A 25,011-nucleotide genomic window follows, 5' to 3' on the forward strand; every position below is an offset into this window, starting at 1 on the left:
TGTATATATGTATATGTATATATATGTATATACATGTACATACGTATGTATATATATGTATATACATGTACATACGTATGTATATATATGTATATACATGTACATATGTATGTATATATATGTATATATATATATATATATATATATATATATATATATATATATATATATATATATATATATATATATATATATATATATATATATATATATGTATATACATGTACATACGTATGTATATATATGTATATACATGTACATACGTATGTATATATATGATTATACATGTACATATGTATGTTTATATATGTATATACATGTACATACGTATGTATATATATGTATATACATGTACATACGTATGTATATATATGTATATACATGTACATACGTATGTATATATATGTATATAAATATGTATATATGTATTCATATATATATACGTAATATATATGTATATATGCATGTATATATGTATATATGTATGTAAATATGTATGTATATATGTATGTATATATGTATACATGTATGTATATATATATGTATATATGTATGTATATATGTATGTATATATGTATATATGTATGTATATGTTTATATATGTATGAATATATGCACACACATGTACATATATATACACACAAATATATATACATATACACACACATATATACACATATGTATACATATACATTCACATATGTATACATATATATACATATTCAGTATGCATAATTTTATATATACTGTATATATGTATATGTATGTATATATAGATATATGTATGTACATACAGACATACACACGCTTATATGTATATATCTATATACAATATATATATATATATATATATATATATATTCGTATTCATACACTATGTTTACATTCATATTTATACAAGCTGTATATATAGAATATATATATATATATATATATATATATATATATATATATATATATGTGTGTGTGTGTGTGTGTGTGTGTGTGTGTGTGTGTGTGTGTGTGTGTGTGTGTGTACACCTGTTACTGATATCTTTCTGAAAAAAAAAAATGTAATGGCCCAAGAAAAATACAGTTACAGGAAGCTAACATATTAACAGAATGTTCATAACCATGAAAATACACACGAAGGGGCATAAATGTATGGACATATATAACCATAATAAATACATTTATGTAAAAATATGCATATGTGCATACATAAACAGGCACCTATATGCTGTAAAGCTGTGGATCTGCCTATAATTAGTTATAACTATAATTATTATCTATTGATATACGTATGTATATGCACAGGTAGTGTGCTGGACAAATGAAAAATATGTATTTTGATTTTTCTTTGTAACTTTCACTCGCACACTTGTAGTAAAAAAATCCTTTATTCAAGACACTGTTAGTCCCATGCCGAAGATAATGAAGAATAGTGACTAAGACACCAGACATTTCCTGTGGGCGGTTCTTCATCTCATGTGGGCGTGTCCTACTCAAAGCCAGTTTCTATTTTCGTACTGTGCTGTCTGCGTTTTGCCAAGGTCGTTTGAGTGAACAGGTATATAAGGAGACGGACGGATTGGCGGAGTCACATCGCCCTGTTCCGTCTCACCAATCCTGCAGAGATGAAGTACTTGGTGGGTAACATTTCAGTGGTCTTAATCTTCTGTGAACAGGAATAATGGCGTTTATTTTGTGTCATGAATAATTTCTAAAATGGATGTGTAATCTAACATTATGTACCTTCAGGTGTTTGTGGTTCTGGCGGCTGCCGCTTGCGCTTCTGAGGTGGAGAAGCGAGAGGCGGAGCCAAGTCGTGCCTACAACTATGGTTATAGTGTCCATCACCATGCCTACTACCCCCGCACCTATCACCCCTACCACACCTACCACAAGAGGTCCGCCGAGCCTGAGGCCGAAGCCGAGCCCTCTTACGGTTCCTACCACTACCCAGGCTACTACCGCCCCTATTCCTACGGCTACCACAACACTCCCTACGTCCACCACCACCACAAGAGGTCCGCCGAGCCTGAGGCCGAGGTAGAGCCCTCTTACCGAGCTTACTACCACCCCTATTCCTACGGTTACCAAACACACCACTACATTCCTTCCGTCCACCATCACAAGAGGTCCGCTGACCCCGTTGCTGAGGCTGAAGCCAGCTACGGTCACAGGTCATACCACCCCGTCTATTACCCCTCCTACCACTACACACCCTATTCTCACAGCCACCACAAGAGATCTGCCGAGCCAGAAGCTGATCCTGGTTTCGCCCATGGCTACCACCAGGCCGTGTACCGCCCCTACCACAGTGGAGCTCAATATGGGTACGGTTACCGCGCCCACCACCACTAAGGCACAAGAGGTTTATATGCCCTGACCTTGTCTGAGAGTTTCATCTCGAAATTTAATTTAAAAACAATAAAGTCAATCCAAATTAATTATATCTTTGATTTAAGAATCCTGATTGTAAACCATCGAGAAAATGGAATGGATAAACATACTGATATGTAAGTGAATTATATAAACAACTAAATCACAAAAATAGCTAACTGTAACAGCCAGAAAACGCTACAAAAGCTGGGAAACTGTGATATTAAATGAGCTGTACAGTTGAATGATACTTCTTGTAATTGCGGGACTGATTTCCATAAGCATAAAATTGCAAATTATATCATGCAAATATTACACTGATATAATGAATATCCATAAGTATATATAGATACAATAAACAATAGATTTTAGACGTTCTCTCACTGTGCATCATATGTATATATATGTATATATATGTATATACATGTACATACGTATATATATATATGTATATACATGTACATACGTATGTATATATATGTATATACATGTACATACGTATGTATATATATATATGTATATAAGTATGTATATATGTATTCATATACATATATACGTAAATTTTTGTGCATATATGCATGTACATATGAATATGTATATGAATATATATGTATATATGTATATAAATATATATGCATATATGTATGTATATATGTATACATGTAAGTATATATATGTATGTATATATGTATGTATATATGTATGTATATATGTATGTATATATGTATGTATATATGTATATATGTATGTATATGTATATATGTATGTATATATGTATATATGTATTTATATGTATATATGTATGTATTTGTTTATATATGTATAAATATACGCACACACATGTACATATATATACACACAAATATATATACATATACACACACATATATACACATATGTATACATATATATACATATTCAGTATGCATAATTATATATATACTGTATATATGTATATGTATGTATATATACATGTATGTATGTACATACAGACATACACACACCTATATGTATATATGTATATATTTATATACAATGGATATATATTCGTATTCATACACTATGTTTACATTTACATTTATACAAGCTGTATATATAGAGTATATGTATATATATATATATATATATATATATATATATATATATATATATATATATACATAGCTGTTACTGTTATATATTTCTAAAAAAAAAAAAAAAAAAAAAAAAAAAATGTGATGGCCCAAGAAAAAACAGTTACTGGAAGCTAACATATTAACAGAATGTTCATAACCATGAAAATACACACACTCGAAGGGGCATAAATGTATGCACATATATAACCATAATAAATACATTTATGTAAACATATGCATATGTGCATACATAAACAGGCACCCATATGCTGTAAACCTGTGGATCTGCCTATAATTAGCTATAACTATAATTATTATCTATTAATATATGTATGCTTATGCACAGGTAGTGTGCTGGACAAATGACAAATATGTATTTTCATTTTTCTTTGTAACTTTCACTCGCACACATGTAGAAAAAAATCCTTCATTCAAGACACTGTTAGTCCCATGCCGAAGATAATGAATAATAGTGACTAAGATACCAGACATTTCCTGTGGGCGGTTCTTCATCTCATGTGGGCGTGTCCTACTCAAAGGCAGTTTCTATTTTCGTACTGTGCTGTCTGCGTTTTGCCAAGGTCGTTTGAGTGAACAGGTATATAAGGAGACGGACGGATTGGCGGAGTCACATCGCCCTGTTCCGTCTCACCAATCCTGCAGAGATGAAGTACTTGGTGGGTAACATTTCAGTGGTCTTAATCTTCTGTGAACAGGAATAATGGCGTTTATTTTTATCGTGAATGGTTTCTAAAATGGATGTTTAATCTAACATTATGTACCTTCAGGTGTTTGTGCTTCTGGCGGCTGCCGCTTGCGCTTCTGAGGTGGAGAAGCGAGAGGCGGAGCCAAGTCGTGCCTACAACTATGGTTATGGTCTCCATCACCATGCCTACTACCCCCGCACCTATCACCCCTACCACACCTACCACAAGAGGTCCGCCGAGCCTGAGGCCGAAGCCGAGCCCTCTTACGGTTCCTACCACTACCCAGGCTACTACCGTCCCCATTCCTACGGCTACCACAACACTCCCTACGTCCACCACCACCACAAGAGGTCCGCCGAGCCTGAGGCCGAGGCAGAGCCCTCTTACCGAGCTTACTACCACCCCTATTCCTACGGTTACCAAACACACCACTACATTCCCTCCGTCCACCACCACCACAAGAGGTCCGCTGACCCCGTTGCTGAGCCCGGCTTCCACCCTGTGTACCCTCGTTACTACCACTCCCACTACTTTCCCTACACTCACAGCCACTACAAGAGGTCTGCCGAGCCAGAAGCTGACGCAGGAGTCAGTTATGCTCACCACCACCAGTACCATCCCGCCCACTACCATGGACTTCACTATGGTTATGGCTACCAGGCTCACCACTAAGGCACTGGGGGTTTGTGCTGATTTTATCTATAAGTTTTATTTTGAAAAGTAATAAAGAAATCGAAAAAAGTTTCTAAATCTTGTTTCTGATTTATGAATCCTTATTACACAATTTTATTAAGAAAAAGGAATAGATGTCCAAGAAAAAACAACCATATCACATAAACGCACAACCATAGAAATACAACACAAACATACATCCGAATGACACAAACGACCTTAACAACGCAGCCTTACAGGAACCAAGCCACTCCACCCATTCACCCATCCTTCGGTCGAGAGCGAGAGTCAGCCCCATCCTTCAGTCGCCGGCCTCGTCAGCCGCAGCGCTGTCAGCATCGTCGCGAGAGGAAGTCGAGGTGCCAGTGCCATGTCCCATAAGCAGTGCCAATACTCGGAAGTGATATTAAAGCTCAAATTTAATTTATAATTTATACAGAAAATTAATCTTTTCAAGTTGAGTGAACATAGTGAAGGAGCAGATCTAAAGTAACTATAATCGTAAGGAAACCTAGTAGTTAGGAATTACACATTTGTAATTAATAACTATAAATGAATTTTATGCCATTGAAAATGTTTTTGCAGTTGTGACTGACTGTCTAGAAGAACAACCATCTAACCGATGAAATTACTCGAGGCAAGTCAAGCTGCACGTCGCACCCACCGAGTGTTTCCAGCCACGAGGATTCATTTTGGAGATTACCATGAAAGGAACGTCATGAAACACCGACTATTGGACCTGCAATTTGAACTGGCATTATCTGTAACTGTAGTTGAGAAAAAAGAAAAAAAAGAAGAAAAAGAAAGCGAATATACTACAAAGATCAACTCAAATGGTGTTTCGGACTCACTGGACACGTTTCAGGGAGAACTAAAACATAATAAAAATAAAGAAACATACGGTGCTTGTGTCAGGGTATATATTGCTCTGCATCTGTATGGTTCCTGTCGTCAGTATTTTAAAACGAAACTGGTTGCCAAATAACCAAGAAAAAATGTAGGGTATGGGAATCCTACAGATAGAAAGATGATAATAACGATTATACAGTATATATACATATATGTGTGTGTGTGTGAGTGTGTGTGTGTGTGTCGAGCAGTGCCAAAACTCGTAAGTGGTGTTTTGATACGTTATTTATAAGAGAAAATTCTTTTCATTTTTCATGTTAATGATTAAACATCTTAGTGGAAGAGAGAAGTGAACTTGGAAGCAGGCCTGAAATAACTCTAGTAAGAAAACGGAAATGTTAGCAATCACACATTTGTAATTATTAATAATTGGTTTAGTTGTGACTATTTAGAAGCAAAATTATAGAATAAATGGAAATATTTGAGGCAAGCTATACGGCATCATATTTCGTCGCATCTCCCATTCGCCTCAAGTCACGAGATATTCTTCTGGAGACGACCATGAAGAGGAAGGTCATAACACCGACGGTTGTTCCTGTAATTGTAACCGACGTTATCTGTGACTGCGTTTGAGAAGAACAAATGAACAGTCACTGATGCAATCGAACGAAGCCATTGGAATCTGCTCGAACGCATCTTGTCGGTTCCTGTAAATTTATTCCAGATAAAGTTTAAAGACTACATTTATGCTCAAATACATTCATTCATACTATGGATATGGATATATATAGACATAGATATATTAATAAATGTATATATGCACATATATAAATAAATGCACACACACACACACACACAAACGCACAGATCTATAGAATATGTAATTTATATATAATACATATAATCACATACACATATATTACACACATTTACACACACACACACACATATATATACACACATACACATGTGTGCGCGCGGGTGTGTATGTGAGTATGTGTGATTATCTACATATTCATATATAAACGTATATACATACATCTATATACATATATAGATGTATATATATACATATTTACTCACTCATATACCTACGCACACACTCCTATATACATACATATATGTATAGTTTATACAAACATACATAACATGTACATTCATATTTAAGAACATACAATGATACATATATACACAGAAAACATACATTCATACATACACAGGCACATAGAGAAATCAAAAGATAAAGGATTACACATATATACATGTATATATAAACATCCGCTGTACATTAGTCGACCTGCTTATCTACTTCACGGAACTGTCAGTCGCATGCACGATATCAATGATGATCAATGACTTTGACACCAGTTAGTTCCTGGGGGCGGGTCCTTCACATGACGTGGGCGTGTCCTATCCAAAGCCAATTTCTGACTTGTCGGCGGTCTGTCAAGGTCTTGCGTGTGAACAGGTATATAAGGAGTCGGACGCACTGCCGGAGTCACATCGCCCTGTTCCGTCTCACCAATCCTGCAGAGATGAAGTACTTGGTGAGTAAAAGTTCAATGTGTTCATTCCTTTGAGAACAGGATTAACGGGGCTTATTTTGTATCGTGGTTGATTTTAGAAATGGATGTTTAATTCAGGATTGTGTACCTTCAGGTGTTTGTACTCCTTGCGGCTGCCGCTTGCGCTTCTGAGGTGGAGAAGCGAGAGGCGGAGCCAAGTCGTGGCTACAACTATGGTTATGGTCTCCATCACCATGCCTACTACCCCCGCACCTATCACCCCTACCACACCTACCACAAGAGGTCCGCCGAGCCTGAGGCCGAAGCCGAGCCCTCTTACGGTTCCTACCACTACCCAGGCTACTACCGTCCCCATTCCTACGGCTACCACAACACTCCCTACGTCCACCACCACCACAAGAGGTCCGCCGAGCCTGAGGCCGAGGCAGAGCCCTCTTACCAAGCTTACTACCACCCCTATTCCTACGGTTACCAAACACACCACTACATTCCTTCCGTCCACCACCACCACAAGAGGTCCGCTGATCCCGTTGCTGAGGCTGAAGCCAGCTACGGTCACAGGTCATACCACCCCGTCTATTACCCCTCCTACCACTACACACCCTATTCCCACAGCCACCACAAGAGATCTGCCGAGCCAGAAGCTGATCCTGGTTTCGCCCATGGCTACCACCAGGCCGTGTACCGCCCCTACCACAGTGGAGCTCAATATGGGTACGGTTACCGCGCCCACCACCACTAAGGCACAAGAGGTTTATATGCCCTGACCTTGTCTGAGAGTTTCATCTCGAAATTTAATTTAAAAGCAATAAAGTCAATCCAAAATAATTATATCTTTGATTTAAGAATCCTGATTGTAAACCCTCGAGAAAATGGAATGGATAAACATACTGATATGTAAGTGAATTATATAAACAACTAAATCACAAACATAGCTAACTGTAACAGCCAGAAAACGCTACAAAAGCTTGGAAACTGTGATATTAAATGAGCTGTACAGTTGAATGATACTACATGTAATTGCGGGACTGATTTTCATAAACATAAAATTGCAAATTATATCATGCAAATATTACACTGATATAATGAATATCCATAAGTATATATAGATACAATAAACAATAGATTTATGACATTCTCTCACTGTGCATCATATGTATATATATGTATACATGTATGTATATATATGTATATGTATATATATATATGTATATACATGTACATACGTATTAATATATATGTATATAAGTATGTATATATTTATTCATATATATAGATATATATATACGTAAATATATATGTATATATGCTTGTATATATATGTATATATGTATGTAAATATATATGTATATATGTATGTAAAAATATATGTATATATGTATGTATATATATGTATATATGTATGTATACATGTATGTATATATGTATGTATATATGTATATATGTATGTATATGTTTATATATGTATGAATATACGCACACACATGTACATATACACACAAATATATATACATATACACACACACATATATACATATATGTATACATATACATGCACATATGTATACATACATATATACATATTCAGTATGCATAATTATATATATACTGTATATATGTATATGTATGTATATATAGATATATGTATGTACATACAGACATACACACACTTATATGTATATATCTATATACAATATATATATATATATATATATATATATATATATATATATATATATATATATATATATATTCGTATTCATACACTATGTTTACATTCATATTTATACAAGCTGTATATATATATATATATATATATATATATATATATATATATATATATATATATATATATATATATATACCTGTTACTGTTATATCTTTCTGAAAAAAAAATGTAATGGCCCAAGGAAAATACAGTTACTGGAAGCTGATATATTAACAGAATGTTCATAACCATGAAAATACACACACACGAAGGGGCATAAATGTATGCACATATATAACCATAATAAATACATTTATGTAAACATATGCATATGTGCATACATAAACAGGCACCCATATGCTGTAAACCTGTTGTTCTGCCTATAATTAGCTATAACTATAATTATTATCTTTTGATATATGTATGCTTATTCACAGGTAATGAGCTGGACAAATGAAAAATATGCATTTTAATTTTTCTTTATAACTTTCACTCGCACACATGTAGAAAAAAATCCTTCATTCAAGACACTGTTAGTCCCATGCCGAAGATAATAAAGAATAGTGACTAAGACACCTGATATTTCCTGTGGGCGGTTCTTCATCTCATGTGGGCGTGTCCTACTCAAAGCCAGTTTCTATTTTCGTACTGTGCTGTCTGCGTTTTGCCAAGGTCGTTTGAGTGAACAGGTATATAAGGAGACGGACGGATTGGCGGAGTCACATCGCCCTGTTCCGTCTCACCAATCCTGCAGAGATGAAGTACTTGGTAGGTAACATTTCAGTGGTCTTAATCTTCTGTGAACAGGAATAATGGCGTTTATTTTGTGTCATGAATGGTTTCTAAAATGGATGTTTAATCTAACATTATGTACCTTCAGGTGTTTGTACTCCTGGCGGCTGCCGCTTGCGCTTCTGAGGTGGAGAAGCGAGAGGCGGAGCCAAGTCGTGCCTACAACTATGGTTATGGTCTCCATCACCATGCCTACTACCCCCGCACCTATCACCCCTACCACACCTACCACAAGAGGTCCGCCGAGCCTGAGGCCGAAGCCGAGCCCTCTTACGGTTCCTACCACTACCCAGGCTACTACCGTCCCCATTCCTACGGCTACCACAACACTCCCTACGTCCACCACCACCACAAGAGGTCCGCCGAGCCTGAGGCCGAGGCAGAGCCCTCTTACCAAGCTTACTACCACCCCTATTCCTACGGTTACCAAACACACCACTACACTCCCTCCGTCAACCACCACCACAAGAGGTCCGCTGACCCCGTTGCTGAGCCCGGCTACCACCCTGTGTACCCTCGTTACTACCACTCCTCCCACTACTTTCCCTACACTCACAGCCACTACAAGAGGTCTGCCGAGCCAGAAGCTGACGCAGGAGTCAGTTATGCTCACCACCACCAGTACCATCCCACCCACTACCATGGACTTCACTATGGTTATGGCTACCAGGCTCACCACTAAGGCACTGGGGGTTTGTGCTGATTTTCTGTATAAGTTGTATTTTGAAAAGTAATAAAGAAATCGAAAAAAGTTTCTAAATCATGTTTCTGATTTACGAATCCTTATTACACAATTTATTAAGAAAAAGGAATAGATGTCCAAGACAAAACAACCATATCACATAAACGCACAACCATAGAAATACAACACAAACATACAACCGAATGACACAAACGACCTTAACAACGCAGCCTTACAGGAACCAAGCCACTCCACCCATTCACCCATCCTTCGGTCGAAAGCGAGAGTCAGCCCCATCCTTCAGTCGCCGGCCTCGTCAGCCGCAGCGCTGTCAGCATCGTCAGCTCACTGGAATCGCCAGAGGAAGTCGAGGTGCCAGTGCCATGTCCCATAAGCAGTGCCAGTACTCGGAAGTGATATTAAAGCTCAAATTTAATATATAATTCATACAGAAAATGTTTAATCTCTTCAGGTCGAGTGAACATAGTGAAGGAGGGAAGCAAACTTGGGAGCAGATCTAAAGTAACTATAATCGTAAGGAAACTGAGGAGTTAGGAATTACACATTTGTGATTAATAACTGTAAATGAGTTTTATGCCATTGAAAATGTTTTTGCAGTTGTGACTGACTGTTTAGAAGAACAACCATCAAACCAATGAAATTACTCGAGGCAAGTCAAGCTGCACGTCGCACCCACCGAGTGTTTCCAGCCACGAGGATTCATTTTGGAGATTGCCATGAAAGGAACGTCATGAAACACCGACTATTGGACCTGCAATTTGAACTGGCATTATCTGGAACTGTAGTTGAGAAAAAAGAAAAAAAAAAGAAGAAAAAGAAAGCGAATATACTACAAAGTTCAACTTAAATGGTGTTTCAGACTCACTGGACACGTTTCAGGGAGAACTAAAACATAATCAAAATAAAGAAACATACGGTGCTTGTGTCAGGGTATATATTGCTCTGCATCTGTATGGTTCCTGTCGTCAGTATTTTAAAACGAAACTGGTTGCCAAAGAACCAAGAAAAAATATCGAGTATGGGAATCCTACAGATAGAAAAATGATAATAATGATTATACAGTGTATATACATATATGTATGTGTGTGTGTGGTGAACAGTGCCACAACTCGTAAGTGGTGTTTTGATACATTATTTATAAGAGAAAATTCTTTTCATTTTTTATGTTAATGATTAAACATCTTAGTGGAAGAGAGAAGTGAACTTGGAAGCAGGCCTGAAATAACTCTAGTAAAAAATCTGAAATGTTAGCAATAACACATTTGTAATTATTAGTTGTAATTGGTTGAGTTGTTTTTTAGTTGTGACTGTTTAGAAGCATAATTATAGAATAAATGGAAGTATTTGAGGCAAGCTATACGGCATCATATTTCGTCGCATCTCCCATTCGCCTCAAGTCACGAGATTTTCTTCTGGAGACGACCATGAAGAGAAAGGTCATAACACCGACGGTTGTTCCTGTAATTGTAACCGGCGTTATCTGCGACTGTGTTTGAGAAGAACAAATGAACAGTCACTGATGCAATCGACCGAAGCCACTGGAATCTGCTCGAACGCCTCTTGTCGGTTCCTGTAAATCTATTCCAGATAAAGTTTAAAGACGACATTTATGCTCAAATACATTCATTAATACTATGGATATGGATATATATATATATAGACATAGATATATTAATAAATGTATATATGCATACATATACATAAATGCACACACACACACACTAACGCACAGATCTATAGAATATGTAATTTATATATGATACATATAATCACATACACATATATTGCACACATTTACACACACACACACACACACACACACACACACACACACATATATACACACATACATGTGTGCGCGCGGGTGTGTATGTGAGTATATATGTGTGTATGTGTGATTATCTACATATTCATATATAATCGTATATACATACATCTATATACATACGTAGATGTATATATATACATATTTACTCACTCATATACCTACGCACACACTCCTATATACATACATATATGTATAATTTATACAAACATATATTATATATACATTCATATTTAAGGACATACAGTGATACATATATACACAGAAAACATACATTCATACATACACAGGCACATAGAGAAATCAAAAGATAAAGGATTACACATATATACATGTATATATAAACATCCGCTGTACATTAGTCGACCTGCTTATCTACTTCAAGGAACTGTCAGTCGCATGCACGATATCAATGATGATCAATGACTTAGACACCAGGTGGTTTCTGGGGGCGGGTCCTTCACAAGACGTGGGCGTGTCCTATCCAAAGCCAATTTCTGACTCGTCGGCGGTCTGTCAAGGTCTTGCGTGTGAACAAGTATATAAGGAGTCCGACGCACTGCCGGAGTCACATCGCCCTGTTCCGTCTCACCAATCCTGCAGAGATGAAGTACTTGGTGAGTAAAATTTCAGTGTGTCCATTCCTTTGAGAACAGGATTAACGGGGCTTATTTTGTATCGTGGTTGATTTTAGAAATGGATGTTTAATTCAGGATTGTGTACCTTCAGGTGTTTGTACTCCTGGCGGCTGCCGCTTGCGCTTCTGAGGTGGAGAAGCGAGAGGCGGAGCCAAGTCGTGGCTACAACTATGGTTATGGTCACCACCACCACATCTATCATCCCTACCACACCTACCACAAGAGGTCCGCCGAGCCTGAGGCCGAAGCCGAGCCCTCTTACGGCTCCTACCACTACCCAGGCTACTACCGTCCCTATTCCTCCGGCTACCACAACACTCCCTACGTCCACCACCACCACAAGAGGTCCGCCGAGCCTGAGGCCGAGGCAGAGCCCTCTTACCAAGCTTACTACCACCCCTATTCCTACGGTTACCAAGCACACCACTACATTCCCTCCGTCCACCACCACCACAAGAGGTCCGCTGACCCCGTTGCTGAGGCTGAAGCCAGCTACGCTCACAGGTCATACCACCCCGTCTATTACCCCTCCTACCACTACACACCCTATTCTCACAGCCACCACAAGAGATCTGCCGAGCCAGAAGCTGATCCTGGTTTCGCCTATGGCCACCACCAGTCCGTGTACCGCCCCTACCACAGTGGAGCCCACTATGGGTACAGTTACCGCGCTCACCACCACTGAGACATTGGGAGACTATATGCCCTGAAGTTCTTTTATGAAATTTAATTTGAAAACAATAAAGTCAATCTAAATAAATTAAGTCTATGATTTAAGAATCCTGATTGTAAACTATAGAGAAAATGGAGTAGATAAGCATATACTGATATATAAGTGAATTATACAAACAGCGAAGTCACAAAAAAAGCTAACTGTGACAGCCTGAAAACACGTTACTAAAGCTGGGTAACTGTAATATGAAATGAGCTGTACAGTAGTTGAATGGAATTTAAAAAAACGATCAAGCAGTCTTAAGTGTAAGTCTGCAGCAGATAACCACACAGAAAAACAATACTCAAAATGAGGCAGAATAAAAGAAAAGAAGCACCTACGTGTAATGTTGTCATCTTCATTGATTTTCTTGCACTTGCGAATGATGCCTAACTTTGATGAAATTGCCCGGGCCATATTCCTAACATGCAATTCAAATGTAAGCTTTGAATCAACGGTTACACCTAAGAGCTTCAATTTATCTACCGAAGTGATTAAGACTACACATATATAAACACATATGTACACACATATACATACATACAAACATACATATATATATATATATATATATATATATATATATATATATATATATATATATATATATATATATTCAGTATGCATAATTATATTTATATTGTATATATGTATATGTATGTATATGTACATGTATGTATGTACATATAGACATACACACTCCTATATGTATACATGTATATATCTATCTACAATGTATATATATTCTTATTCATACATTATGTTTACATTCATATTTATACAAGCTGTATATATAGAGTATATTTACATATATATATATATATATATATATATATATATATATATATATATATATATATATATATATACCTGTTACTGTTATTTTTCTACATTTGGTTTTCTCTTTAGTTATGTCTTTCTAAAAAAAATAGCTTTTAATGGCCCAAGAATAATACAGCTAATATGAGCTAACAAATTAACAGAATGTTCATAACCATGAAAATACACACACACGAAGGGATAAAAAAATATACACATATATCTCCATAATAAATACATTTATGTAAACATATATATATATATATATATATATATATATATATATATATATATATATATATATATATATACATATATGCCCATATACATTCATATATACATACATGTACATACATATATATACATAGGTATATATATCTAAATACATATATAAATATATATATATATATACATATATACACATATACATACATATATACATATATATACATATGTACATACATATATGAATATATATATATATATATACATATCTACATATATACATGCATATACACATATTTATACATACATATATGCACATACATATATACATATATATACATATATGTAGGTCTTTACGCCTTTCGCAACAGGTCCTTCCCCCGGACCATGGGGTACAGCCAACAGAAACATGAGTCCAACCACCGTGGAAACCGTGAGACCGGCATAGCACCTGCTGCTTGCACAATACGAGGACGGCAATTTGGGCTCGCCTCCCCGAGGTCGACCCTTGCCCGACAAGCGGTCTCTTCCTAAGGCAAATGCATATTACATACTGTACAGATATCAGATGTACAGTGAAAGTCTCAACCCTTAGGTAACACGTTTACTGAATCTATATATAGTTTTAGATTTTCATTTTATCAGTGTAATATTTGCTTGATGTAATTTACAATAATATGCTCATAAAAATCATTCCCGCAATTGCAAGTATTATAATTCAACTACTGTACAGCTCATTTAATATTACAGTTACCCAGCTTTAGTAACGTGTTTTCAGGCTGTCACAGTTAGCTTTTTTTGTGATTTCGTTGTTTGTATAATTCACTTATATATCAGTATATGCTTATCTACTCCATTTTCTCGATAGTTTACAATCAGGACTCTTAAATCATAGACATAATTTATTTAGATTGACTTTATTGTTTTTCAATTAAATTTCAAAATAGAACTTCAGGGCATATAGTCTCCCAGTGTCTCAGTGGTGGTGAGCGAGGTAGCCGTACCCATAGTGGGCTCCACTGTGGTAGGGGCGGTACACGGCCTGGTGGTGGTGGCCATAGGCGAAACCAGGATCAGCTTCTGGCTCGGCAGATCTCTTGTGGTGGCTGTGAGAATAGGGTGTGTAGTGGTAGGAGGGGTAATAGACGGGGTGGTATGACCTGTGAGCGTAGCTGGCTTCAGCCTCAGCAACGGGGTCAGCGGACCTCTTGTGGTGGTGGTGGACGGAGGGAATGTAGTGGTGTGTTTGGTAACCGTAGGAATAGGGGTGGTAGTAAGCTTGGTAAGAGGGCTCTGCCTCGGCCTCAGGCTCGGCGGACCTCTTGTGGTGGTGGTGGACGTAGGGAGTGTTGTGGTAGCCGTAGGAATGGGGACGGTAGTAGCCTGGGTAGTGGTAGGAACCGTAAGAGGGCTCGGCTTCGGCCTCAGGCTCGGCGGACCTCTTGTGGTAGGTGTGGTAGGGGTGATAGTAGGTGCGGGGGTAGTAGGCATGGTGATGGAGACCATAACCATAGTTGTAGTCACGACTTGGCTCCGCCTCTCGCTTCTCCACCTCAGAAGCGCAAGCGGCAGCCGCCAGAAGTACAAACACCTGAAGGTACACAATCCTGAATTAAACGTCCATTTCTAAAATCAATCACGATACAAAATAAGCCCCGTTAATCCTGTTCTCAAAGGAATGGACACACTGAAATTTTACTCACCAAGTACTTCATCTCTGCAGGATTGGTGAGACGGAACAGGGCGATGTGACTCCGGCAGTGCGTCGGACTCCTTATATACTTGTTCACACGCAAGACCTTGACAGACCGCCGACGAGTCAGAAATTGGCTTTGGATAGGACACGCCCACGTCTTGTGAAGGACCCGCCCCCAGAAACCACCTGGTGTCTAAGTCATTGATCATCATTGATATCGTGCATGCGACTGACAGTTCCTTGAAGTAGATAAGCAGGTCGACTAATGTACAGCCCATGTTTATATATACATGTATAAAAGTGTAATCCTTTATCTTTTGATTTATCTATGTGCCTGTGTATGTATGAATGTATGTTTTCTGTGTATATATGTATATATATATGTATATAGGTGTGTGCGTAGGTATATGAGTAAATATGTATATAAATACACCTATATATGTATATAGATGTATGTATATACGTTTATATATGAATATGTAGATAATCACACATACACACATATACTCCCATACATACACGCGGGCACACATATGTGTGTGTGTGTGTGTGTGTGTGTGTATGTAAATGTGTGCAATATATGTATATGTGAGTATATGTATAATATATAAATTACATATATATATAGATTTATGCGTTTGTGCGTTTGTGTGTGTGTGTGTGTGCATTTATGTATATGTATGCATATATACATTTATTAATATATCTATGTCTATATATATCCATATCCATAGTATAAATGAATGTATTTGAGCATAAATGTAGTCTTTAAACTTTATCTGGAATAGATTTACAGGAACCGACAAGAGGCGTTCGAGCAGATTCCAGAGGCTTCGGCCGATTGCTTCAGTGACTGTTCATTTGTTCTTCCCAAACGCAGTCACAGATAACGCCGGTTACAATTACAGGAACAACCGTCGGTGTTATGACCTTCCTCTTCGTGGTCGTCTCCAGAGTAAGATCTCGTGACTTGAGGCGAATGGGAGATGCGACGAAATATGATGCCGTATAGCTTGCCTCAAATATTTCCATTTATTCTATAATTATGCTTCTAAATAGTCACAACTAAAAAACAACTCAACCAATTACAACTAATAATTACAAATGTGCGATTGCTAACATTTCAGTTTTCTTACTAGAGTTATTTCAGGCCTGCTTCCAAGTTCACTTCTCTCTTCCACTAAGATGTTTAATCATTAACATGAATGAAAAGAATTTTCTCTTATAAATAACGTATCAAAACACCACTTACGAGTTGTGGCACTGCCCAATACACACACACTCACACACACACACACTCAAACACACATATATATGTATATACACTGTATAATCGTTATTATCATCTTTCTAACTGTAGGATTCCCATACCCTATATTTTTTCTTGGTTCTTTGGCAACCAGTTTCGTTTTAAAATACTGACGACAGGATCCATACAGATGCAGAGCAATATATACCCTGACACAAGCACTGTATGTTTCTTTATTTTTATTATGTTTTAGTTCTCCCTGATTCCAGTCAGCTGACGATGCTGACAGCACTGCGGCTGACGAGGCCGGCGACTGAAGGATGGGGCTGACTCTCGCTCTCGACCGAAGGATGGGTGAATGGGTGGAGTGGCTTGGTTCCTGTAAGGCTGCGTTGTTAAGGTCGTTTGTGTCATTCGTATGTATGTTTGTGTTGTATTTCTATGGTTGTGCGTTTATGTGATATGGTTGTTTTGTCTTGGACATCTATTCCTTTTTCTTAATAAATTGTGTAATAAGGATTCATAAATCAGAAACATGATTGATTTGGAAACTTTTTTCGATTTCTTTATTACTTTTCAAAATAAAACTTATAGACAAAATCAGCACAAACCCCCAGTGCCTTAGTGGTGAGCCTGGTAGCCATAACCATAGTGAAGTCCATGGTAGTGGGTGGGATGGTACTGGTGGTGGTGAGCATAACTGACTCCTGCGTCAGCTTCTGGCTCGGCAGACCTCTTGTAGTGGCTGTGAGTGTAGGGAAAGTAGTGGGAGGAGTGGTAGTAACGAGGGTACACAGGGTGGAAGCCGGGCTCAGCAACGGGGTCAGCGGACCTCTTGTGGTGGTGGTGGACGGAAGGAATGTAGTGGTGTGTTTGGTAACCGTAGGAAAAGGGGTGGTAGTAAGCTCGGTAAGAGGGCTCTGCCTCGGCCTCAGGCTCGGCGGACCTCTTGTGGTGGTGGTGGACGTAGGGCGTGTTGTGGTAGCCGTAGGAATGGGGACGGTAGTAGCCTGGGTAGTGGTAGGAACCGTAAGAGGGCTCGGCTTCGGCCTCAGGCTCGGCGGACCTCTTGTGGTAGGTGTGGTAGGGGTGATAGGTACGGGGGTAGTAGGCATGGTGATGGAGACCATAACCATAGTTGTAGGCACGACTTGGCTCCGCCTCTCGCTTCTCCACCTCAGAAGCGCAAGCGGCAGCCGCCAGAAGCACAAACACCTGAAGGTACATAATGTTAGATTAAACTTCCATTTTAGAAACCATTCACGATAGAAATAAACGCCATTATTCCTGTTCACAGAAGATTAAGACCACTGAAATGTTACCCACCAAGTACTTCATCTCTGCAGGATTGGTGAGACGGAACAGGGCGATGTGACTCCGCCAATCCGTCCGTCTCCTTATATACCTGTTCACTCAAACGACCTTGACAAAACGCAGACAGCACAGTAAGAAAATAGAAACTGGCTTTGAGTAGGACACGCCCACATGAGATGAAGAACCGCCCACAGGAAATGTCTGGTGTCTTAGTCACTATTCTTCATTATCTTCGGCATGGGACTAACAGTGTCTTGAATGAAGGATTTTTTTTCTACATGTGTGCGAGTGAAAGTTACAAAGAAAAATGAAAATACATATTTTTCATTTGTCCAGCTCATTACCTGTGCATAAGCATACATATATCAATAGATAATAATTATAGTTATAGCTAATTATAGGCATATCCACAGGTTTACAGCATATGGATGCAAGTTTATGTATGCACATATGCATATGTTTACATAAATGTATTTATTGTGGAGATATGTATGTATACATTTATATCCCTTCGTGTGTGTATTTTCACGGTTATGAACATTCTGTTAATATGTTAGCTTCGAGTAACTGTATTATTCTTCGGCCATTAAAAACAATTTCTTCAGAAAGACATAACTGAAAAGAAAAACAAATGTAGAAAAATAACAGTAATACGTATGTATATAAATATATACATATACAGCGTGTATAGATATAGATGTAAACATAATGTATGAATATGAATATATATACATTTTATATAGATATATACAATTATATATGTAGGTATGTGTATGTCTTTATGTACATATATACATGTATATATACATACATATACATATATACAGTATATATATAATTATGCATACTGAATATGTATATATATACAAATGTGTATATATGTGTGTAATTGTATATATATTTGTGTGCATATCCACGCATATGTGTGCGTATATATACATACATACAACATACATATATACATATATACATACATATGTACATACATATATACATACATATATACATACATGTATACATATATACATACATATATACATATATACATATATACATACATATATACATGTATATTTTTATACATATATACATACATACACACACGCACACACACACACACACACACACACACACACACACACACACACACACACACACACACATATATATATATATATATATATATATATATATATATATATATATATATATATATATATATATATATACGTATATGCATGTATATATATATATATATATATATATATATATATATATATATATATACATGCATATATACATATATATTGATACATATATACATATGTGTACATACATATATACATATATATTCATATATATATATATATATGTACATACATATATGCATATATATACATGCATATATACACATATACATACATATGTACATATATATACCTACATATATAAATATATATACATACATATATACATATGTATACATACATATATACATATATATACATACATATATACATATATATACATATATATATTCATACATATATACACATACATATATGTACATAAATATATACATATATACACATACATATATATACATTCATATATACATATATACATATATACATACATATATACATAAATATATACATATATATACATGCATACATATACACATGAAATATAAATATATACATACATATATACATATATATAGATGTGTTTATATATGTGCCTAGACATATAGGTCTTTATGCCTTTCGCAACAGGTCCCTCCCCCGGACTATGAGGTACAGCCAACATGAAACATGAGTCCAACCACCGTGGAAACCGTGAGACCGGCATAGCACCTGCTGCTTGCACAATGCGAGGACGGCAATTTGGGCTCGCCTCCCCGAGGTCGACCCTTGCCCGACAGGCGGTCTCTTCCTGAGGCAAATGCACATTACATACTGTACAGATATCAGATGTACAGTGAAAGTCTCAACCCTTAGGTAACACGTTTACTGAATCTATATATAGTTTTAGATTTTCATTTTATCAGTGTAATATTTGCTTGATGTAATTTACAATAATATGCTTATAAAGATCATTCCCGCAATTGCAAGTAGTATAATTACACTGCTGTACAGCTCATTTAATATTACAGTTACCCAGCTTTAGGAACGTACTTTCTGGCTGTCACAGTTAGCTATTTTTGTGATTTCGTTGTTTGTATAATTCACTTTTATATCAGTATATGCTTATCTATTCCATTTTCTCGATAGTTTACAATCAGGACTCTTAAATCATAGGCATAATCTATTTAGATTGACTTTATTGTTTTTCAATTAAATTTCAAAATAAAACTTCAGGGCATATAGTCTCCCAGTGTCTCAGTGGTGGTGAGCGAGGTAGCCGTACCCATATTGAGCTCCACTGTAGTAGGGGCGGTACACGGCCTGGTGGTGGTGGCCATGGGCGAAACCAGGATCAGCTTCTGGCTCGGCAGATCTCTTGTGGTGGCTGTGAGAATAGGGCGTGTTGTGGTAGGAGGGGTAATAGACGGGGTGGTATGACCTGTGAGCGTAGCTGGCTTCAGCCTCAGCAACGGGGTCAGCGGACCTCTTGTGGTGGTGGTGGACGGAAGGAATGTAGTGGTGTGCTTGGTAACCGTAGGAATAGGGGTGGTAGTGAGCTTGGTAAGAGGGCTCTGCTTCGGCCTCAGGCTCGGCGGACCTCTTGTGGTGGTGGTGGACGTAGGGAGTGTTGTGGTAGCCGTAGGAATGGGGACGGTAGTAGCCTGGGTAGTGGTAGGAACCGTAAGAGGGCTCGGCTTCGGCCTCAGGCTCGGCGGACCTCTTGTGGTAGGTGTGGGAGGGGTGATAGGTGCGGGGGTAGTAGGCATGGTGATGGAGACCATAACCATAGTTGTAGCCACGACTTGGCTCCGCCTCTCGCTTCTCCACCTCAGAAGCGCAAGCGGCAGCCGCCAGAAGTACAAACACCTGAAGGTACACAATCCTGAATTAAACGTCCATTTCTAAAATCAAACACGATACAAACTAAGCCCCGTTAATCCTGTTCTCAAAGGAATGAACACATTGAACTTTTACTCACCAAGTACTTCATCTCTGCAGGATTGGTGAGACGGAACAGGGCGATGTGACTCCGGCAGTGCGTCCGACTCCTTATATACCTGTTCACACGCAAGACCTTGACAGACCGCCGACAAGTCAGAAATTGGCTTTGGATAGGACACGCCCACGCCATGTGAAGGACCCGCCCCCAGGAACCACCTGGTGTCTAAGTCATTGATCATCATTGATATCGTGCATGCGACTGACAGTTCCTTGAAGTAGATAAGCAGGTCGACTAATGTACAGCGGATGTTTATATATACATGTATATATGTGTAATCATTTATCTTTTGATTTATCTATGTGCCTGTGTATGTATGAAGGCATATTTTCTGTGTATATATGTATCATTGTATGTTCTTAAATATGAATGTATATATTATGTATATTTGTATAAATTATATATATGTATGTATATTGGTGTGTGCGTAGGTATATGAGTAAATATGTATATATATATATATATATATATATATATATATATATATATATATATATATACCTATATATGTATATAGATGTATGTATATACGTTTATATATGAATATGTAGATAATCACACATACACACATATATACTCCCATACATACACGCGGGCACACATATGTGTGTGTCTGTGTGTGTGTATATATATATATATATATATATATATATATATATATATATATATATGTAAATGTGTGCAATATATGTATATGTGAGTATATGCATAATATATAAATTACATATATATAGATTTATGCGTTTGTGCGTCTGTGTGTGTGTGTGTGTGCATTTATGTATATGTATGCATATATACATTTATTAATATATCTATGTCTATATATATATCCATATCCATAGTATGAATGAATGTATGTGTGCATAAATGTAGTCTTCGGTCGATTGCATCAGTGACTGTTTATTTGTTCTTCTCAAACACAGTCACAGTTTTATTATGTTTTAGTTCTCCCTGAAACGTGTCCAGTGAGTCCGAAACACCATTTGAGTTGAACTTTGTAGTATATTCGCTTTTTATTTTTTATTTATTTTTTCTCTCTCTCAACTACAGTTACAGATAATGCCAGTTCAAATTGCAGGTCCAATAGTGGGTGTTTCATGACGTTCCTTTCATGGCAATCTCCAAAATGAATCCTCGTGGATGGAAACACTCGGTGGGTGCGACGTGCAGCTTGACTTGCCTCGAGTAATTTCATTGGTTTGATGGTTGTTCTTCTAAACAGTCAGTCACAACTGCAAAAACATTTTCAATGGCATAAAACTCATTTACAGTTATTAATTATTAATTATTAATTCCTAACTTCTCAGTTTCCTTACGATTATAGTTACTTTATATCTGCTCCCAAGTTTGTTTCCCTCCTTCACTATGTTCACTCAACCTGAAAAGATTAAACATTTTCTGTATAAATTATAAATTAAATTTGAGCTTTAATATCACTTCCGAGTACTGGCACTGCTTATGGGACATGGCACTGGCACCTCGACTTCCCCTCGCGATTCCAGTCCGCTGACGATGCTGACAGCGCTGCGGCTGACGAGGCCGGCGACTGAAGGATGGGGCTGACTCTCGCTCTCGACCGAAGGATGGGTGAATGGGTGGAGTGGCTTGGTTCCTGTAAGGCTGCGTTGTTAAAGTCGTTTGTGTCATTCGGTTGTATGTTTGTGTTGTATTTCTATGGTTGTGCGTTTATGTGATATGGTTGTTTTGTCTTGGACATCTATTCCTTTTTCTTAATAAATTGTGTAATAAGGATTCATAAATCAGAAACATGATTGATTTAGAAACTTTTTTCGATGACTTTATTACTTTTCAAAATAAAACTTATAGACAAAATCATTACAAACCCCCAGTGCCTTAGTGGTGAGCCTAGTAGCCATAACCATAGTGAAGTCCATGGTAGTGGGCGGGTTGGTACTGGTGGTGGTGAGCATAACTGACTCCTGCGTCAGCTTCTGGCTCGGCAGACCTCTTGTAGTGGCTGTGAGTGTAGGGAAAGTAGTGGGAGGAGTGGTAGTAACGAGGGTACACAGGGTGGTAGCCGGGCTCAGCAACGGGGTCAGCGGACCTCTTGTGGTGGTGGTGGTGGACGGAGGGAATGTAGTGGTGTGCTTGGTAACCGTAGGAATAGGGGTGGTAGTAAGCTTGGTAAGAGGGCTCTGCCTCGGCCTCAGGCTCGGCGGACCTCTTGTGGTGGTGGTGGACGTAGGGAGTGTTGTGGTAGCTGTAGGAAGAAGGACGGTAGTAGCCTGGGTAGTGGTAGGAACCGTAAGAGGGCTCGGCTTCGGCCTCAGGCTCGGCGGACCTCTTGTGGTAGGTGTGGTAGGGGTGATAGGTGCGAGGGTAGTAGGCATGGTGATGGAGACCATAACCATAGTTGTAGTCACGACTTGGCTCCGCCTCTCGCTTCTCCACCTCAGAAGCGCAAGCGGCAGCCGCCAGAAGCACAAACACCTGAAGGTACATAATGTTAGATTAAACATCCATTTTAGAAACAATTCACGATAAAAATAAACGCCATTATTCCTGTTCACAGAAGATTAAGAACACTGAAATGTTACCCACCAAGTACTTCATCTCTGCAGGATTGGTGAGACGGAACAGGGCGATGTGACTCCGCCAATCCGTCCGTCTCCTTATATACCTGTTCACTCAAACGACCTTGGCAAAACGCAGACAGCACAGTACGAAAATAGAAACTGGCTTTGAGTAGGACACGCCCACATGAGATGAAGAACCGCCTACAGGAAATGTCAGGTGTCTTAGTCACTATTTTTCATTATCTTCGGCATGGGACTAACAGTGTCTTGAATGAAGGATTTTTTTTCTACATGTGTGCGAGTGAAAGTTATTAAGAAAAGTGAAAATAGATATTTTTCATTTGTCCAGCTCATTACCTGTGCATATACATACATATATCAATAGATAATAATTATAGTCATAGCTAATTATAGGCAGATCCACAGGTTTACAG

At 37.8% G+C, this 25,011-nt stretch overlaps 6 protein-coding genes across 6 annotated transcripts; 4 read left to right on the forward strand and 2 right to left on the reverse strand.

Moving 5' to 3' along the window:
• The first annotated feature begins 1,616 nt into the window (after positions 1–1,616).
• On the forward strand, positions 1,617–4,932 carry LOC138860370 (apidaecins type 73-like). Its single transcript, XM_070117787.1, has 3 exons — positions 1,617–1,628; positions 1,741–2,343; positions 4,268–4,932. The coding sequence occupies exons 1-3, from the start codon at positions 1,617–1,619 to the stop codon at positions 4,856–4,858; spliced, it is 1,206 nt and encodes a 401-aa protein (XP_069973888.1). The 3' UTR covers positions 4,859–4,932.
• Positions 4,933–6,178: 1,246 nt separating this feature from the next.
• LOC113813602 (uncharacterized) lies at positions 6,179–8,061 on the forward strand. The gene is made up of 3 exons (XM_070117788.1): positions 6,179–6,326; positions 7,076–7,254; positions 7,367–8,061. Exons 1-3 carry the CDS (start codon positions 6,179–6,181, stop codon positions 7,973–7,975), a joined length of 936 nt encoding a protein of 311 aa, XP_069973889.1. The 3' UTR covers positions 7,976–8,061.
• Positions 8,062–9,697: 1,636 nt separating this feature from the next.
• Positions 9,698–10,496, forward strand: LOC138860371 (uncharacterized). The gene is made up of 2 exons (XM_070117789.1): positions 9,698–9,709; positions 9,822–10,496. Exons 1-2 carry the CDS (start codon positions 9,698–9,700, stop codon positions 10,413–10,415), a joined length of 606 nt encoding a protein of 201 aa, XP_069973890.1. The 3' UTR covers positions 10,416–10,496.
• A 2,340-nt stretch (positions 10,497–12,836) lies between these two features.
• LOC138860415 (apidaecins type 73-like) lies at positions 12,837–13,659 on the forward strand. Its single transcript, XM_070117926.1, has 2 exons — positions 12,837–12,878; positions 12,991–13,659. The coding sequence occupies exons 1-2, from the start codon at positions 12,867–12,869 to the stop codon at positions 13,582–13,584; spliced, it is 606 nt and encodes a 201-aa protein (XP_069974027.1). The 5' UTR covers positions 12,837–12,866; the 3' UTR covers positions 13,585–13,659.
• A 1,897-nt stretch (positions 13,660–15,556) lies between these two features.
• On the reverse strand, positions 15,557–17,383 carry LOC138860372 (uncharacterized). Its single transcript, XM_070117790.1, has 3 exons — positions 17,258–17,383; positions 16,359–16,544; positions 15,557–16,246 (listed from the first exon to the last, which is right to left on the reverse strand). The coding sequence occupies exons 1-3, from the start codon at positions 17,381–17,383 to the stop codon at positions 15,632–15,634; spliced, it is 927 nt and encodes a 308-aa protein (XP_069973891.1). The 3' UTR covers positions 15,557–15,631.
• Positions 17,384–18,139: 756 nt separating this feature from the next.
• LOC113826995 (histidine-rich glycoprotein) lies at positions 18,140–22,172 on the reverse strand. Its single transcript, XM_070117791.1, has 5 exons — positions 22,020–22,172; positions 21,299–21,907; positions 20,656–20,849; positions 18,927–19,005; positions 18,140–18,815 (listed from the first exon to the last, which is right to left on the reverse strand). The coding sequence occupies exons 1-5, from the start codon at positions 22,170–22,172 to the stop codon at positions 18,222–18,224; spliced, it is 1,629 nt and encodes a 542-aa protein (XP_069973892.1). The 3' UTR covers positions 18,140–18,221.
• Between the last annotated feature and the right edge of the window lie 2,839 nt (positions 22,173–25,011).

This window comes from Penaeus vannamei, chromosome 41, assembly GCF_042767895.1.
Source record: "Penaeus vannamei isolate JL-2024 chromosome 41, ASM4276789v1, whole genome shotgun sequence".
Classification (NCBI taxonomy): Eukaryota; Metazoa; Arthropoda; class Malacostraca; order Decapoda; family Penaeidae; genus Penaeus; species Penaeus vannamei.

What these genes read in the sequence shown, in the direction of transcription:
- LOC113826995 (XM_070117791.1), bottom strand. Translation starts at nt 22,172, where the DNA reads ATGGCGTGGGCGTGTCCTATCCAAAGCCAATTTCTGACTTGTCGGCGG. An exon ending in CTGCAGAGATGAAGTACTTG is followed by an intron (nt 21,908 to 22,019) that starts GTGAGTAAAAGT and finishes GTGTACCTTCAG; the next exon opens with GTGTTTGTACTTCTGGCGGC. An exon ending in GCTACCTCGCTCACCACCAC is followed by an intron (nt 20,850 to 21,298) that starts TGAGACACTGGG and finishes CATTTGCCTCAG; the next exon opens with GAAGAGACCGCCTGTCGGGC.
- LOC113813602 (XM_070117788.1), top strand. Translation starts at nt 6,179, where the DNA reads ATGGAAATATTTGAGGCAAGCTATACGGCATCATATTTCGTCGCATCT. An exon ending in AATTGTAACCGACGTTATCT is followed by an intron (nt 6,327 to 7,075) that starts GTGACTGCGTTT and finishes CTTTGACACCAG; the next exon opens with TTAGTTCCTGGGGGCGGGTC. An exon ending in CTGCAGAGATGAAGTACTTG is followed by an intron (nt 7,255 to 7,366) that starts GTGAGTAAAAGT and finishes GTGTACCTTCAG; the next exon opens with GTGTTTGTACTCCTTGCGGC.
- LOC138860370 (XM_070117787.1), top strand. An exon ending in GTTACCGCGCCCACCACCAC is followed by an intron (nt 2,344 to 4,267) that starts TAAGGCACAAGA and finishes ATGTACCTTCAG; the next exon opens with GTGTTTGTGCTTCTGGCGGC.
- LOC138860372 (XM_070117790.1), bottom strand. Translation starts at nt 17,383, where the DNA reads ATGGAAATATTTGAGGCAAGCTATACGGCATCATATTTCGTCGCATCT. An exon ending in TAACACCGACGGTTGTTCCT is followed by an intron (nt 16,545 to 17,257) that starts GTAATTGTAACC and finishes TCAATGACTTAG; the next exon opens with ACACCAGGTGGTTTCTGGGG. An exon ending in CTGCAGAGATGAAGTACTTG is followed by an intron (nt 16,247 to 16,358) that starts GTGAGTAAAATT and finishes GTGTACCTTCAG; the next exon opens with GTGTTTGTACTTCTGGCGGC.